The following is a 17,573-nucleotide window of genomic DNA, read 5'->3' on the forward strand; positions in this document are numbered from 1 at the left end:
CAATAGCAAATAACTTTCCCAGCAGACGGTAAGAAGGCTAGTTGGTACCAAGGTACATTTTGGATGAATGACAAGATTTCAACAGTAAAAAAAATTTTTAAAAGGCTTAAAAAAATAAAAGTAGTAATACCACAGGTGAATATTTAGCTACTTGATTTCAGAATCGAGAAATGCCTTTCATTCATAAATGTGAGAAAAGGAACCCAGAAGGACAAACTTAGCAGTTGGACTCCATTAACGTATCTGTAAGTCAAATGTCATTACAAAAAATTTGAGAAGCAAGCCACAAAGTGGACTTACTATTTAAAAATGTATAAGAAAAATATGTCATCTTCAACATAGAAGATAAACCAGAGGATTCTTTGAATGTGTTACAAATGTGTAACCTCACTAATGATCAAACACACAAATATAAAACAATGAGATAACCCTTTCCTCATAAATCTAGAGAAGATTATAAATTATACCCATCAGAATGGTGAGTAACCACTCATTCTCATATCCTGCAAGAGAAGGCTAGCTACTACAGCATTTCTGGGAGGTAATTTGATGATACTTTTAAATCCTTAAATATTCTAATTCTTGGAACTTATCTTGAGAAAATAATAAAAAAATCCAGAGGAATATTTATTATTGCTTTTAAAAGAACAAGAAGTTTATAATGACCTAAATGTCCCAAAACAGAGCATTGATCAGGATTGTTGTTATCCATAGTATGGAATATAATTCAGCCTTGAAAATTATAGCAAAAAATATTTTATGTCATAGGAATGATAACTAATGAGCTCATAAACTATAAAATTAAAAATATAAGGAATTCCAACTAAGTAAAAGAAATTATATGTTTAGTTAGAAAATTACTGGGGAGAATTATACTAAAATGTTAAGAGTCACTATCTCAAGTGGTTACCATTAGGTGATTGCTCTCAGGTGATATATATTTTATTTTTATGTTCCTTAATTTACTACTTTTAGTATGAAGCTCCTGTGGATTTTGGAATCAGAAAAATAAACATCTGTTTATTATAATGCATGGGGAAAGACCTCTCTAGCTCTTCCTCTTCCTCAGTGATCTTTCCAAGTAAGTTCAATAGATCTGCTGAAACTGATGCTGGGAACCAGGACAAAAGTTTGTTGAAACAGGAAAGTTCATACTTTTTAATCATGGATTTTTAAAAAAAACTTGGAATGTTATTAAAATATGACTCTAGGTCATAAATACTAATCCTGGTGATTGCTATTCTATTCAAATTCAATTATTATCAGATTTAATCTCAACAACAACAATGTCCATTGAAGGATACGATAAACATAAAAATAACGACTTAATAACACCCAGATGTTTCCATTCCCTTTTGGTCTTATTCTGGAGGATCTTCTCAGGCACAAGCTTTTTTTCTTAAGCAGATAATAGAGGCTTCTCGGCACAATAGTCTACATCAGAATCATGTCCCGTTAAAGCCCTTGGCAGATGCCATAATTTTATTGTTTTTCAATGCTGAGTAATATTCCATTGTGTATATACACCACAGTTTCTTTATCCATTCATCTATCGAAGGGCATCTAGGTCGGACATCATTACCCTAAGTGCATGTATGATTGCATAAACGGTGCGACTCTACATCGTGTACAACCAGAGAAATGAAAAGTTGTGCTCCATTTGTGCACAACGAGATGCATTCTGCTGTCATGTATAACTAATTAGAATAAATTTTTAAAAATTAAAAAGAAAGAAAAAGAAAAGCTGTTGGCAGAACTGAGATGGAATTTACCAAGCCAGGATAACCTAGATACTTATCTTTTTCTGCTGTTGGTTGAAGTTGTCAATAATAACACCAATAAAGAGATTCAGAGTGAAGAATGACCCAAAGATGATAAAAACAACAAAGTAAAGGTACATGAGTGGTTTTGCCTCAAATGCTGGCTGTTTTTCTTCCTGTTAGGGATATTTTTAATGAGAGAAAAAACAATTATTTAAGAAAAATTAAACCATCCTAGCTGTTTTACTTACAAGACCAAAGCATTTTTTTTTCTTTTTACCAGCAACATCACACCCTTAACCTCCTCCTGATGGCCCTGGTCCCTCTGGAAAGCCCTTGCTTAGCTTGAATGGTGCACATGGTAGGAATACGGGGTGGGGGAGGCTCAGGCTTTTCTTCTGAGCAATGGAGAATCATTAGAGGATTGTGAGAGAGGTGTGGAATGATTCAATTTGCTTTTTGAAAACCTCCTGAGCATGGCAAATTATATTCCATGTTTATATAATTATGTCAAAATGAACTAATACAAAATAATTAAAAAAAAAAAGAGTTCAGCTTCTCAGGGCACCAGTGTAAGACAGAAGAGAATAGAACCTGGATATGAAGAAATGAATTAAAGCTTCAGTCTTCAGCAGAGACTTGAATGAATTCAAAAGCCAAAAGATTTGGGGCTGGGGATTTAGCTCAGTTGGTAGAGTGCTTTCCTTGCATGCATAAGGCCCTGGGTTCAATCCCCAGCACCATAGGAAAAAAAAAAAAAGAAAGAAATTCAAAGATATTCCTCTTTTTTGAAAAATATTTTTTTTAGTTGTTAATGGACTTTTATTTACTTCTATGTGGTGCTGAGGATTGAGCCCTGTGCCTCACACATGCTAGGCAAGCACTCCACTACTGATTCACAACCCCAGCTCTTCTTCCTCGTTTTTTAACATTGACAATATATTTCAAGTTTTCCACCAGTAGTTGAATTTCTTTTTATTGTTATCTCCTACATTTTGGCTTGAAATGAACTTCTGTCGTGTGGTCTATATATTCTCATTGTGCTTTGTATGCTGATACAATTCTAAGATACGGTATCTAAATATCATTTTATATGAAGATCACAAATTTTCTTTTGGTTTACATTTGCCTTGTGTATATTTACCAATTTGTTTACATTTAACTTCTCTGAATTATGTTTTTTATATGTTTACATTTACTTTATGAACCAACCAAGAACTCTTTTATGTGGGAATTTGACCTACTTAGATTTATTGAAATAAAAAACATACTTTTAAAGTGATTTTTTAAAAAGAAATTCTCCCTGAGTGTATATATATATATATATATATATATATATATATATATATATATTTGTATTTAGAGGGAACCAAACTGGAGGAAAGGCCACCAGAGAAGGGGCACATACTCTGTAGGCAGAAATGACTAAACTGCCCAACTTTATTGAGCTACTGCATCTGTCATACAGAGACCACTGCCTTTCTCATGGTTCTGTGTGTGGTTCCATTCCTTCACTCCTGAATTCCTAGTGCCTAGCACACCTCCTGATATGTAGGTTCTCATATACATGGAATGAATACATAAATGAATGAATGAACAATCAAGCTCTAGAAGGGTCAAAAATTGGCTGCAGTTCTCCCAGTTAAAGAAATAGCCAAAAGCATCTGAGATTCTTTTCATCCAAGTTCCTTACATTACTTTAAAAAATTATATGTGTGTGTGTATATAATTAAATAAATATTTAATATTATAGAAATACATATTTTAAATTGACATAATAATTTCAATACACATATATAATATGCAATGATCTGATCAGGGAAATTGACATATCTATAACCTCAGACATTTATCATTTCTTTGTGTTGAGAACATTCAAAATCCTCTCTTCTGGCTATTTTAAAATATTCAATTATTTGCTGTCAACCTCAGTCATGCAATAGAACATGTCAGGCTATAGAACATGAGTTATTCTTCCTATATAACTGTATTCCTGTAGCCATTTATCACCCTCTCTCCTCCAGCAGTATGCCCTTCTCAGACTCTAGTAACCATTATTTACTCTCTACTTCTGTCAGATCAATATGTTAGCTTCCAGATATAAGTGAGAATATGCAATACCTGGCTTTTGGTGCCAGGTATTGCATATGTTCATTTAAGATAATACTGTCAGTTTCATCGATATTGCAAGTGACATGATTTTATTCACTCATGTGGTGGATAATATTCCATGGTGTATATATACCATGCTTTCTCAATCCATTCATCTATTGGTGGACACCTAGGTTGGTTCCATATCTTGGTTATTATGAATAGTGCTACAATAAACAGGAGTAACCTGCCTCTTTAACATACTCATTTCAATCCCTTTGAATATATACCCACTAGTGAGGTCACTAAGTCATATATAAGTTTTATTTCTATTTTTTTTTGAGGAACCTTAATAATGTTGTCCATGTCATTACTATTTTACATTCCCACCATTGTTGTATGAAGGCTCTCCTTTCTCTGCATCCTTAGCAGCATTTGTTAAGAAATTTTTGGTCTTGACAATAGCTATTCTAACTGGATTGAGATGATACCTCGTTGTGATTTTGATCTGTACTCCTCTGATGATTGGTAATGTTGAGCATGTTTTTCTTATACTTGTTGGCTATTTGTATATCCTCTTTTGAAAAATGTCTATTCAAGTCATTTGGCCATTTAAAGTTGGATTAGTTCCTTTCATATTTTGGCTATTAATCCCTTGTTGGGTGAATAGTTTGCACATATTGCCATTGGATTCATCTATGCATGTTAGGTAGATGATGAGATTTCTCTTTCTTCTTCCTGATCATATTCACAGATATAGCTAGCACTGTCGAGAGCTCCATTGCCACTGAAGTATATTTATATTTGTTATTCGACACCTCTCATATAGCCTCGGGTAATGGAGACAGTTATTAAAAATACTTTTCTCTTATGCCTTAAAGACCTGGCTTTCGTCCCAGTTGGCTTGAGGCTTCCATTTATTTCAACAAAGAACAGGCATTAGGACAGAAATAATATAATGGGAAGAAAGAATTAAGGTTCGGCATCTGACATTTAAAATAAGATAACGCAATGGGCTAGTAGGCTTGCAAGTTGTTATTGCCTTGAGAAATAAGAATATCTACATTCCTTCATGTCCCTCTTTGGCCATATCAAGGTCTTAGAGTAGACAAGTTTTACGTGAGGGTGGTTTAGACAAGAGGAGGAAATTGAGGGGGGTGGAAAAGAAACATAATCAGAGCTTCAAGATGTATGTCCTGATTCTTTCTCTTTGGTCTGGAGAGGGAAGATGGGGTCCAATAAATTGAGTGGAATGTGGAAGGCAAAGAAGATGTTCTTGCTTTAATCTGTATTTTTCTGAGAGGAAACTACTTCTTGGAAGACCTGGGATATACTGGGTAAGCAGGCTACCTAAGAGCCTGGGGAAGCATAATCAGGTAGAGAGAGGATTCTTGAATCTCTCACTTCCCATGTGCCTTAGATATGGAGTTGATAGTCATGGACCTGCCATAGTAGACCTTGTAGCAAAAGATAGGAGTAGTCTTTTAAGCCAGGGACCATGAGAAGGAGTCATATATAAGGTTTATTTCTATTTTTTGGAGGAACTTCAATACTGTTTTCCATGTCATTACTATTTAAACTGAGAGTCTGTGTGAGGCCATGAAGAATTGATAGGGGAAAATGGCCCAGGTATTTACCAGTTGAAACTGCAATATTTAATACCAGTAGGATGCCCTGTGATTTTGCAGACAAGGGTCATAATGCAGTGGTCAGTATACAACAGGTAGTGCACACTAAGACCAGAACCACAAATAGGCACCCTTCCACACACTTCCACCCCACCTCCAGCATTCATCCTGGTAAGCCACACACCTCTTCTGCCATACATCTGCAGAAGCTTTCCTTCATACCCCACACTTCCATCTCAAGGCAGATGAATGCCCAACACAAACTAAGGTTAAGTTCATGTATTCGAAAGGAAAAAAGAAATGAATACATCAATATTTTAAAATGTGTCCTTTGTTACATAGTATAACTATAATATTATATTGTATATATGATATATATTTATATAACATAAATGCTATAGTATAAATTGTATATATGTGTAATGTAATTGTATAATTATTATAAACACTTAAGTTTCTACTACTTGCTTTTCCTTTCCAGAAACTGGATTTTATTAACATACTCAGAATAAAGCAAATTCAGATATGTTGCTATGCATTATCTATCTATGAACTCATAATGACAGTCTGTGAATTTATAATGAGAACTAGAATGACCATAAAGACAAATTTGCATTCCTTAACGTGTCTGTTACAGTACTCATACCATCTCCACTGCCACTGCCCTCTTACACATTTAAACACTTACCATGTGTCAGGCATCCACCCTGCAGACCCCCAAACAGAACAGTGCACACACATGTACCTGATAAGAAAAAAAAATACACACCTCCCCCAATGATTTCATTCTCCATTCAACCATTTGCTTACTCTGTGGCTTTGGGCAACTATTTTTTTTTTTTTTTTTTTTTACCGGAATCCAACAATCGGCAATCACCAGAATCCCCTCTAGTCTGCAGGGAACCTGGAGTCTTGGGAGGCCCTCTCTTACTCAGATGTAGCCCAGTCTTAAAGTTTTCTCACAGTCTAAGACGGTCAGGTCGTCTTTGACATTTGGTTTCTTCTTTTCCATTCATTTGTAGAAGAGATTAGAGAAAAATCAAGACATCCTGTGATCATATGGCTTCTGGCTCCACCTTCACATGAACAGCCTTCCCTTATTCACCATGGAGAAGGAAGACTGGACTTTAGAGAATACTGGGATTTCAGATACAGATTGGACATGATTAGAATACCGTTTTATCAGACTGGTATTTCGTAATTTTGTCCCAAGGAAAACAAGGCAGAGAGCTCTCTGGCTGTGGAAACTCTAAGGCAGGAAGTTTTGGACTATCCATCATTTGACCCTAACATTCTAGAACATAGGGGAACAGGAACTCACCCCTCTGGAATCAACAGCTGCTTCCATGATGTCCAGCCAGCCTTTATATGTGGCCTACAACAGAAGCAAAGAAACATGGATACAACTGCAGACTTGTCATCAACAGACACAGCTGATTCTGTCATTTTAAATGGAGTCACTAGGTTTTTATAAAAAAATATTTACAGTTCTTACAAGTTTTCTCTGGGTGAAAAATCCACCAACAGCACTTACCACTTGCAACAGAGCAAGGTAAGCGATCCCCACATTGTCAAAGTTGACTTCCAGGTTGACCCAAGTCTCATTACACTGACTTCGGTTCTCAACATAAGGAAGATATTTGCTTTTATCTTTTCCACTAATGCATCTTCCAAAATGTCCAGAAAAGAAGTTTACTCCCAGGATACAAAATATGAGCCAGAAAATCAGGCAAACGAGCAAAACGTTGAGAATGGCCGGAATGGCCCCTATGAGAGCATTGACCACCACCTTCAGGAAAATAAAACAAAAGAAGAATATAAACAAATGTGTAGGCCTCACCTATCACTTGATCATCTCAGGATGGGCCTGATGGGTGTGGCTGGTTCTCTTGAAGCTCTGTCTGACAAGCTCTACTCCTGGCTCCTGTTTCCACTGAGAAGAACTTGAGGATGAGCTCAGAAACTTAGAAGACAGCTGCCCTAGGATCCTGAAGGGAAGCCACCTCAACTGTCACAGAAGATCTCTTGGGAGTATCCCAGACTTTTCTCCACCACTTAGACTCTAAGCACTGGACTGGGTAGGAAGAATCCCAAGAAAATCTTAGCAACACAAAGAAAAGCCCAAGTTGCAAAGGAGTTGTGGGCTCCTCTCCATATCTCTGTTAGCTAAATGTCCACCCATCCACCTGGAGAATGTACCTTCATTCCTTCAAACTGAGACAGCGCTCGAAGAGGTCTCAGTGCTCGTAGAGTCCGAAGGGGCTTCCACGTATTTACGGTGAAGAGACTGACCACGGAGACCTGGTGGGAGGAGAACCTGACTGGTGAGTGCTCCTAACTCTTGCCCAGGGTTCAGCACAGGCTCAAGAGCCCCTGTCTTAAATCAATCCCAAAGAATCAAAGGCTGAATGTTTTCTCTGATATGCAGGTCCTAATTCACAATGGAGGGAGAAGAGAGGTACTTTGAATTAGACAGAGGGGAGTGAAGGGAGGGAGGGGAAATGGGGATTGGAATGATAGTAGAATGAATTGGACATTATTATCTTATGTGCATATATAATGACATGACCTGCGTAACTCTACATCATGTACAACCAGATGAATGAGAAGTCATACTCCGTTTATGTATGATGTGTCAAAACGCGGTCTGCTGTCATGTATAACTAATTAGAACAAATTTAAAAATATATTTTTTAAAAAAAGAGCCCCCTTTCTGAGAGGCTGAGCACAATTGTTATTGTCAGACTGTTCTGGAAGGGAAGGTGCAGATGGAGAGTCCACTTTTCTCCTTGTCTGGCAAAGCTACGGTCCACAAAAGCTGGAATAATGCATTTACATTATTTGTCCAGTGAAAGATGAAAAAAAAAGTTGAGAAATTGTTGTGAATCATAGGAAACCAAAGAGACGTGACAGTGATATAATAGTATGGAATTGGGGCAGGGGTAGAGGGTGGACGGGTAGAAAGAACTCACCATAAAGAATCTTGTTTTGACAACTGACAAAACTGGAAAACAGACGTGGGTTTTATTTATGGGTCAATACTGAATTTTCTAACTTTGAGCATTGTATTGTGATTATGCCAGACAATGTCCTCGTTAGGAAACCCATGTTGACAGGTTTCGAGGTAAAGAGACATGATGCTTGCAACTCAATCTTAAGCATTTTAGAGAAAAAATGGAGAGAGAGAATGAAAGAGAGTAGCAAACCGAGGAGTGACAATATTGCTAACTGGTCAAGCTGGGGAAAGAGTAGGAGGAGTTCTTAATACTATTTCTTGCACCTTTTCAGTAAGTTTAAGATCAAAAATAAAAAGTTATAAAGAAAAACTAATTTGTTTGCTAATTTTTTTCTTTCTCAAATAGCCCCTTTTTGTGAAATAAAAAGCATTTTTCTCTCCCCAATACTTTTCCCTTATGGCATAGGACTGAGGGTTGGAAAGCTCTGGTAAGAACACAAAATGAAAACTTAGCAGTCTGCTGAACTTAAGCTGAGGGTGATTCCTTGCAGATCTTCAGTCATTCTTATTAGTCATGAAAAGTCTTCTGAGGTTCATCTAGAATAAGGAGTTGCTCAGCTGGCCAGGGAGTTATGATGCCCCTGACTAAGCCAATGTCAAAGTTTGCTATTAACCCAAAACATTCTGCACACATCCTGCCAACTACACTGCAGTAATAGCAACTTTTCAAATTAAGAGAAATTAGTGAATATGACAGAATGATAAGATTTTAAAATTTGTCATCAACTTCAAATGTTTATGTGTAATTTTTTAAATGGACTTCTTGCTTGAAATATCGTTGCTTATTGAAGGAGTATTAGGCACCTCTCCACGTACCCCTTCTTTGCCCCCAGTCAGAGGGAGAGAAGGATGGTAGAGCTTAGCTGTTCATCTGGCTTTACCAAATTACTGTCCTCCTTGCTGGGAAGAGGTGTTTCAACAGGGACACTCATCACCTTTCACCTGGAACCTCACCCCCATCTCTGTTCCATCAAATTTGGAAGCATCAATGAGATCCATGAAAATACCCAGTGTTTCCCAATCTACTGCATTCTTCAGTGGGATGTCTTCCAATAGTTTTATCTTTTATCTTCATGCTATACACAATGGCTTATTACTCAGCATTAAAAGAGAATCAAATCATGGCATTTACAGGTAAAATGGTTGGAGCTGGAGAACATAATGCTAACTGAAGTTTGTCAATCCCCAAAACCAAATGCTGAATGTTTTCTCTGACATAAGGATGCTGATTCATAAGGGGAGGGTGGGAGGATTAGATGGACTCTAAATTGGGCAAAGAGAAAAAGGGGAGGGAGGTGGAGGGAGGGGCCATGGGGGTAGGAAATACAGTGGAATGAGATGGACATCATGACCCTAAGTACATGTATAAAGACACGAATGGTGTAACTCTGCTTTGTGTACAACCAGAGAAATGAAAAATTGTACTGTATATGAAAAAAATTGTGCTATAATATTAATTGTAATTCATTCTGCTGTCATATGTAACAAATTTTTTTAAAAAATAAAGAAATAGCCAGTGGCATTAAAGGTTGGGAAGGTGAGCATAGAAAGTATCATGGATGAGAGGTGGGGCACAAGGAAGGCTGAAATTACACTGGACAAAAAACATTGAGTTACAAGTACTGTGAGGAGGCAATGATAACAAGTAAATAATTTGGAGAGGCACACAGGAAAAGCAAATCCTCAATAGTCCCCTTCCCCAACCCACCTCCACCTGCAACGGTCACAAACATAGGAAACTTACAATCACAATGATGAAATCGAGCCAGCACCAGGCACTGGTGAAATACTTCCCAAATCCAAAGGCCACCCATTTCAGACCCATCTCGAAGATGAAAATATATGTGAAAACATGGTCAGTATAATTTAGTATTTCTCGGACGTGTGGCCGCTTGTCAAGGTGAACATCTTCAAATATCTGAAATAAAAAATCACATGCAGCCATAGGCCAAGCTGAATATTTGCAAAACACTCCTTGCTTACTTTTTGGTTTTTTTGCTATTGTGAATAAAAGCGAGCACATCTCCTGGTGATGCAGTTTTGCTCAAAAGAAATTAAGGTTGATTTTTTTTCCAATGGAATCAAATCCCTGAGTACATGAAAATGGAAAATGCCATTTCTATACTTCTGTTGCCCTCTGGGTCCCATGGTCTCTCTTCACTAGTCCCCAGAATAGAAAACATCTTCCTAGTGGATCACCACACCATTTCCTGGACTTCCTAATCTTTTCAGGGCTTGCCAAGTGTATCTTTTCAACTTTTCCAGAAACACCTGATGGCACAGACCATCTCTTTCATCTTCCTAGTCCTCTCAGTGGCTTTATGCAGTGTCTCTCCATTGCTGATGGTATTGAGTCCAAATGCTCTAAGCCCACACTTGAGACCCAGGTCTGAAGTCTGTCATTTCCTCCAACAAGCAGCCTTAGCCATTTACCCAATTTTCCCTGCAAATAATACCATTTTCTATATGTGCCATGACACACTAAATTTGAGCAGCTCTGGACTTGAATTCCCAATATAAATCACTTCAAATATTAAACATTCACTAAGTGTGATCATGAAAACAAGACATACTGGTTTTCAGAGAGACCCTGTTTCATGCTACATCCAAACATTTCCCTCACCTGAAGTATGTGTGTGATTCTGATATAATTAGGATACCACCTGTCCTTTTGGCCTATACATAGAATGAAAGAAAGGAGAGAAGGGAGCCTAGTATTAAACCTGCCCAAGACACAGAAAAATGCTCAGGCAGGCGAGAACTTAACCCTGCTATTGGGCATGAACACAAGTCTATAGCACCGGGGGAAAAAAGAATGTGAAAGGGTAAAACAGCCTCTCTTCCTGCTACCAAACGCGTTTTTGACTAGAGAAACCTTCCATCTCTTCCTTGCCCTGCCAACCCCATCTCAGCCTTGAGATCTGAGCTTAGCTGTCATTTCCTACAGGAAATTGTCCTATTCCCACAAGCCTGGGGTAGGTACCAATCCCTACCTGTCCCACTTCACCCACTGCTTATGATCTGGCCTATAATGGAGCCATTTATTTTCCTTACTGCTCTCCAAGCTTCTGAAGGTCAGGGATTTGTCTGCTTGCCTCTTGAGGATAGACAAATCTGATTAGTGTCATAGATTCATTTTCTCTCTCATTTTGGAAGCTTAGCATCAAACTGGTAAGCAAGTCTGAATTAGCAGAGCTCAGTTATAACTAGCCCATGTCATGATCCAGGCTCTCGTTATTATTTAGATGCCCAAACCAGAACTTTTCAGATTTTAACAAGCACAGATCACCTGGAGAATTCCTTACAAGGTAAGTTCTGATTCTGGAGGTTAAAAGAGGGCCAAGACAGCATTTCTAAGCTTCCAGGTGATGCTGATGCTGCTGGCTCATAGACCACATGCATTGGCAATGGATTAAGTTCTTCATATTTCAATTTTTTTACAAATATGTACAATGAAATGGGCTGGGTCTGTCTCCTGGCACTCTCTGCTTTGTATATTCAGTATTGCTCTGCCCAGATGCCTGCATTGCCTCCTGAAGGCAGATGAGAACTGGGATTGTGTACCTCTGCTAGGTCTCTGATTATACAATGTCTCTCCACAATGTCCATAAGTGTGTCTCTAGGACCTTCTGACAATGGCACTTGTTTACCCACTGGGTAGCCCAAGTACTATTTGTAGAATAAAACCAAAGAAACCCCAACGTTGGAATAAGTGTAGATCGCCAATGGACATGTAATCACCAGGAGACTACAGATAATCCTAGACCATGGACGAGCAATATAAATCAATCAAGGGAGTTCAATGGGTGGTTCTAGAAACATTTGGGTGTTTGTTTGTTTTTGTCTAAAAATAATTTTCATTGCAGTAAGTAGTTAAATGGGGTTATATGTCACAGTCCCTGGTGAGCTCTGGTATATTCTCATCTCTTTTCACGTAGAGATCACATGGATATAAAGCATTAGCTAGAAGGCACGGGATGTGGGGACAAGACATTTCCTTGTCTTTTCTTTTTGCTAGATAATGTGAAATGATCTGTCACTCTAAATCAAGAAGGGGGACCCAGGACTCTGTCCACTTAGCCTAGCAAATTGTAAAAGCTATTAGTTCCCTATGGTGGCCATTTAAAGGGAAGACACAAGATAGAAGGGGAGGGAATGAGGGAGGAAGAAGGAGGTGGGGGGTAAGTGATAAGAGAGATTCCCAGGAAGGAGCTGGAGAGGGTACAAGAAGGACCAGAAGGTGTGAAGAGAGGAGGGAAAGGAAATGATGACTCTATGACTTCGGAGGCAAGTGGAATTAGTGTTATTTCAAGCCACACAGGGACTCTTACCACCCTAGGTCTAGAAGGATCTAGCAGTGTCTCCTGGTCCCCTCCTTTTAGAAAGCAGAACTATGATCCTCAGGAAAAGGGAGGATGGGAGAATTGCTATCTGGAGTAGGAAATGTGTAGATACAGCAGAAGTAGAAATTCTCCAAAAAAGGTGGTGGTGGTTGGGAGTAAATAGACAGGCCTGGACTCATGTTAAGGTGCTGGTTTGGGTTCATTTTTTCCCGCAGATAAAAGCACTTTTGGCTTGAGGATTTCCCAGGCGTAGGATAAACTCTAAAAAGTACATCAGTGAAGATCCCCCCTCTGCCTGGTCTACCCACATCTACAGACTCAGGAAGGGTCCCGTCGGTGCAGCTCTTCCAGCTGCCCTGAAATGCAATGTCAACACCGAGACCATGATAATTTACCAGCGTCCCACTGCTCAGCAGAATCACAAAGATAATAAAGCTCTCAAACCAGCTGTGTTTCACTATTTGGTAGCAGGTTTTCCGCAGGTTCCACCAAATGACCCAGGGAGACTTTCTCCTGTCCTTCCTGCAGCAGGGAAAGAAGCAATGCAGACCTGAAAGGGATCAGAAGAAGCACTAGCATTAGGAGCTCTAGTAAATTGCATTAACAGCTCCGAATAGTCACTCCTCCCTCTATTGGCATCTCTTGCCTTGTGGCCTGACAAGGCAGACAGAGTCTCTTTCCAATCCCCTGAATGGACTCAGCCATGGCCAAGAGCATGGAGTGCACTTCATGGTGTGCCAATGCTGAGCCTGGGCTGGGTATGTTTTCACTTTCCCTCTTGCACCATAAGGAAGGCATGTTCAGGCTAACCCATTGGTTCTGGGAGGAGGATGATAGACGTGTGGAGTAGAGACCTGTGACCCAGTTGAGCTAAAACTAGATTAGCGGATTTCCAGACAATATCACGATTCACATGGAAAGCCATACAACATTACACAGATGCCCAGACTAGATCAACCGAATCGTGCAGGTACATGTTTATTATTGTGTGCTTCTGAGGTTTTGTGGGTTGTTTAATTATGAAATAATATATTTGGCACTCATGTACAGATTGTGTCCAAAGAAATGAGGTAAGGATAGCCAAAGGCTTCGTGAACCCACCCAAGCCATACGTGAAAGAACTGGATCAATTATCAAGAAGTCTACAAAGAGCTGAACATTTGTCCCAACACACATAAACCTTTAGCATGGATCACACTGTGCTTCTCTCCTAGTCTCTCCTTCCTCTTCTCCCAGTTCTGATGATCCTAACTTCATGGTGATTCCAACATTCCACTCCTTTCCTCATCATCTTCCCAAGCCACTATGAGGTCTCCCTACTCTGCCCGTTTTCTCCCCCTATCTTTCAGAACATCAGTAGGTTAATTTTCCTAAAAGACTATTTCTTCCCATCTTTTATCCCACTCCTCTGTCCTTCTAGCATCTGCCTTTCTTCTCCATCTCCACTGCTGCCATCCAGCACCTTCTTCAATGACCAGGCCAAATGAAAATTAAGAGAACTATAGTCTCTTGAAAATCCCCAGCCTGGCCCCTGTGAAGTTTGGGGGCTGTCAAACAATGCAGAAGAGAAATCAGAAACCCCTTCTTGGTGTTCCTTCTAGACCCAGTTTAATTCCAAATGGATGGAGAAATTTTTAATTTTTAGATTCATTTATCAATTTGTTATCACTTGTTTATTGATTGATCCATACTTGTCAGATCCATTATCTGGGCCATATTCTATTTCTTGTACTAGATATACAAATATATAATTACATCGACTCATTTCATACAACAGTCCTTTGCAGTCGGTGCCATTATTATCTCCATTTTATGAATGAGGCATAGACAGGTTAACTACACTGAACAAGTCACGTGGCTAGTAAGGGGAGGGGCTAGAATTTGAGTTTAGGAAGTCTGGATCCTGAGATGAAGGTAATAACCAAAATAGCCAAGTTCTTCTCTTGGTTTTCAACCTCAAATATATTCTGACAATGAATGTCCAGGGACTATGTAATGTGGTAGACGTGTTGACCAGTGGACATTCTAGGGAAGTTTTCTAGAGTGTTTGTCCTTCTTGTTGGGCTGTGTGAGTGGAGCCCAACCAAATCAAGAATTTCCTGAAATCCCCTCTGCATGGACCCCATAATAGCCTCAAGAATCTCTGGATGCCTTGTCTTTCCTTTTGTCCCTACGAAAAAGGAAGACAACTACCAAAACCACAGAGCTACAAAGATCAGAAATACCATTCAAAGACTTTTTGAACTGTATGAAGAATATGGCCACTTACCTTTAGGCAAACATCTTTCTGGTTGTTTTTGTTGGGGAACAATTCTATATAAATATCCAAAGGCTTCCTGCAGATCTATAGTGCTACATTCTGATGGAATACTGATGGCATCAGACTTCTGTGCATCAGAAAAAGGAAAGAGGAAGTCATTTATCAAGACCCTGTTTCCCCAGGGTAGTATCTAATTCTTCATTATTGATTTGCTAGGGAAGAAACCAATGAGGTGAGGGCTTTTAGATCTGAAAGGTGTCGAGTTAGGTCCTTTCCTAAGTGCTCTGATCAGCCTGACTTCAGGAGAGAATTCACTAACTACTCTCCATGGCTGAGGAACAGCAAGGCATATGATGACTCGGGAAGAGTCTTTTTTGTAGGGAGGAAAAAGTCTTCCCTGAAGGTTGCCTAATCCCAGTTAGGAACTAGGTAATGAGAAGACCATTCTGCTGAGACTCTAACTTTAATCTGTCTCAATTTGTGAAACAGTAGACCCAGACCAGTGGTTCTTGTTCATGTTGCCCTGTAAGAGACATTTTGACAATGTCTGAAGACATTTTTAATCATCCAAACAGAGGTGGGGGATGTTACTGGGCATCTAGTGAAGACAGGTCAAGGATCCTGCTAAACATTCTACAGTTTACAGAAAAATCCCATAATAAAGAATTGTCCTGCCCTAAATGTCATAGTAGCAAAGTTGAAAAATGTTCTACTTAAAACTCAATTCTGGCGATTCTTTCTGCATTAGATATTTTTCCATAATGACTCTTGTGGAGGTGTGTGGATGAGTCACATGTTCCTTCTAACAATTCCCAAAGAAAATTACCTTTCTGGGATTTTGCACAGCCAAATAAACCTCTTCCTCAGGAAACACATCAATTTCCACACTTTGATCTCCTGGGATGGCAGGCTTTTCCTGGTGAAGGTCATAGGCCTGTCACAGAGAAGCCCAGAGTAAATTAATATTTTTTTCTGGACATTTTGAGATTAAAAAAAAAAGAGTTTGAATTCTACGTAGCTTTTTGAGTGTCATGAGAATAGTCTGTGACATTACTCTCTTTTAAAGAACTGCCCCTGGAAGAACTCAATGTGAAATAATTCTGGGAAACCTACTAGATAAAACAGATAATTGAAACTGAATTTCAAAGTTACATAATCAAAATAGTTACATAATCAAAATACCCACCAAAAAATTCAGATAATATAATAAATTATTATAAATGGTACTGATATTCATTGCCATTATATAGTAAAAATAAAACCTATAATCATGTGATAGTCTGATATAAAAAGAGATGAGCAAAAACACTGAGAAGAAAAATTTAGAAAATAATCTTTTTTTATCTTCTGGGGGCAGAGAGGGTTTTCATAGCAAAACAGGAAGCAAAACGCATAAAGAAGACTACAGCAATACAGAACTACATATAAATAAATTTGGTTCAATAATCTGGGAGTATATCTGAAAAGGATGCATGAAGTCACAGCTTAGGCAAGAATTTCATCCTATTGAAGGGTTTCTGCAAATATGACCATTATTTAAGACTATATCTACCCTTTGATCATTTGTGATAACACATATAAATATGCATACACATGTATGCATGTCCTTAAATATACATACATACATACCTACACACCAAAAAAAGGAGTATACACACTTACAGAGCAGACACTAAACAGAAATATAAAGTCGTAGCAACAGGTACTGGTGCCCAAAAATGCTTCATGTAAGAAAAGGAAACAGAGCTCTATCTGAGGTTAAAACTGAGGGGTGAAACTATTGGGATGAAGTTCTTGCAATTAAGGAAGAAGGCTAAAAACAATAACAACAACAACGACAAAAACCTGTGTCAAATGCTCCTAGTTACAATAATAGACAGCTGTTCACCTAAGAGAAAAAAGGAAGTACAACCTAAGAAATAAGACCTGGTCAAAAGTACCCACTGGTTCAGTGACCAGATCTGCAATATGCTTACTGTCACTATTAGAAAAAAATCCCAGGTTGGTAATAAGAGAGATGGTTCTGAAATGGATGTCCCAGAGGATGTATGGGAGACAATCATAGAACTTCAGCTGTAAGAGAGAGTGACAGATTCTTTCAATAAACATGAACTTTCAAACTAATGTTCCAAAATATATAACATAAAATCAAATTCCCCCAAAATAAAAACTGAGGTGAATGCACTTGAGAAAATATGAAAGCAATGCAATAAATTAAAAGAACCATTAAAATTAGTAAGTTTAGCATTTAATTTTTAAGAAAAAAACATACAGCCGGGTGCCATGGCACACACCTGTAATACCAGTAGCTCGGGAGGCTGAGGCAGGAGGATCCAGAGTTCAAAAGCCAGCCTCAGCAACAGTGGGGCATTAAGCAACTCAGTGAGACCCTGTCTCTAAATAAAATACAAAATAGGGCTGGGATATAGCTCAATGATTGAGCGCCCCTGAATTCAATCCCCCATATCGCCCCCT

General features: G+C 38.7%; 1 protein-coding gene across 1 annotated transcript in view; it reads right to left on the bottom strand.

Annotated features, from left to right (window-relative positions):
• Scn11a (sodium voltage-gated channel alpha subunit 11) overlaps positions 1–17,573 on the bottom strand; it is an 84,847-nt gene that overhangs the window by 12,844 nt on the left and 54,430 nt on the right. Inside the window, exons 18-25 of the mRNA XM_077795667.1 lie at positions 15,925–16,032; positions 15,108–15,225; positions 13,234–13,388; positions 10,240–10,413; positions 7,679–7,780; positions 7,014–7,268; positions 6,801–6,854; positions 1,795–1,936 (exon numbers count right to left, since the gene is read on the bottom strand). Of these exons, the coding sequence (XP_077651793.1) occupies positions 1,795–1,936; positions 6,801–6,854; positions 7,014–7,268; positions 7,679–7,780; positions 10,240–10,413; positions 13,234–13,388; positions 15,108–15,225; positions 15,925–16,032 (1,108 nt within the window). The remainder of the gene's footprint in view (positions 1–1,794; positions 1,937–6,800; positions 6,855–7,013; positions 7,269–7,678; positions 7,781–10,239; positions 10,414–13,233; positions 13,389–15,107; positions 15,226–15,924; positions 16,033–17,573) is intronic.

Source organism: Urocitellus parryii, chromosome 3, assembly GCF_045843805.1.
Source record: "Urocitellus parryii isolate mUroPar1 chromosome 3, mUroPar1.hap1, whole genome shotgun sequence".
Taxonomy (NCBI): Eukaryota; Metazoa; Chordata; class Mammalia; order Rodentia; family Sciuridae; genus Urocitellus; species Urocitellus parryii.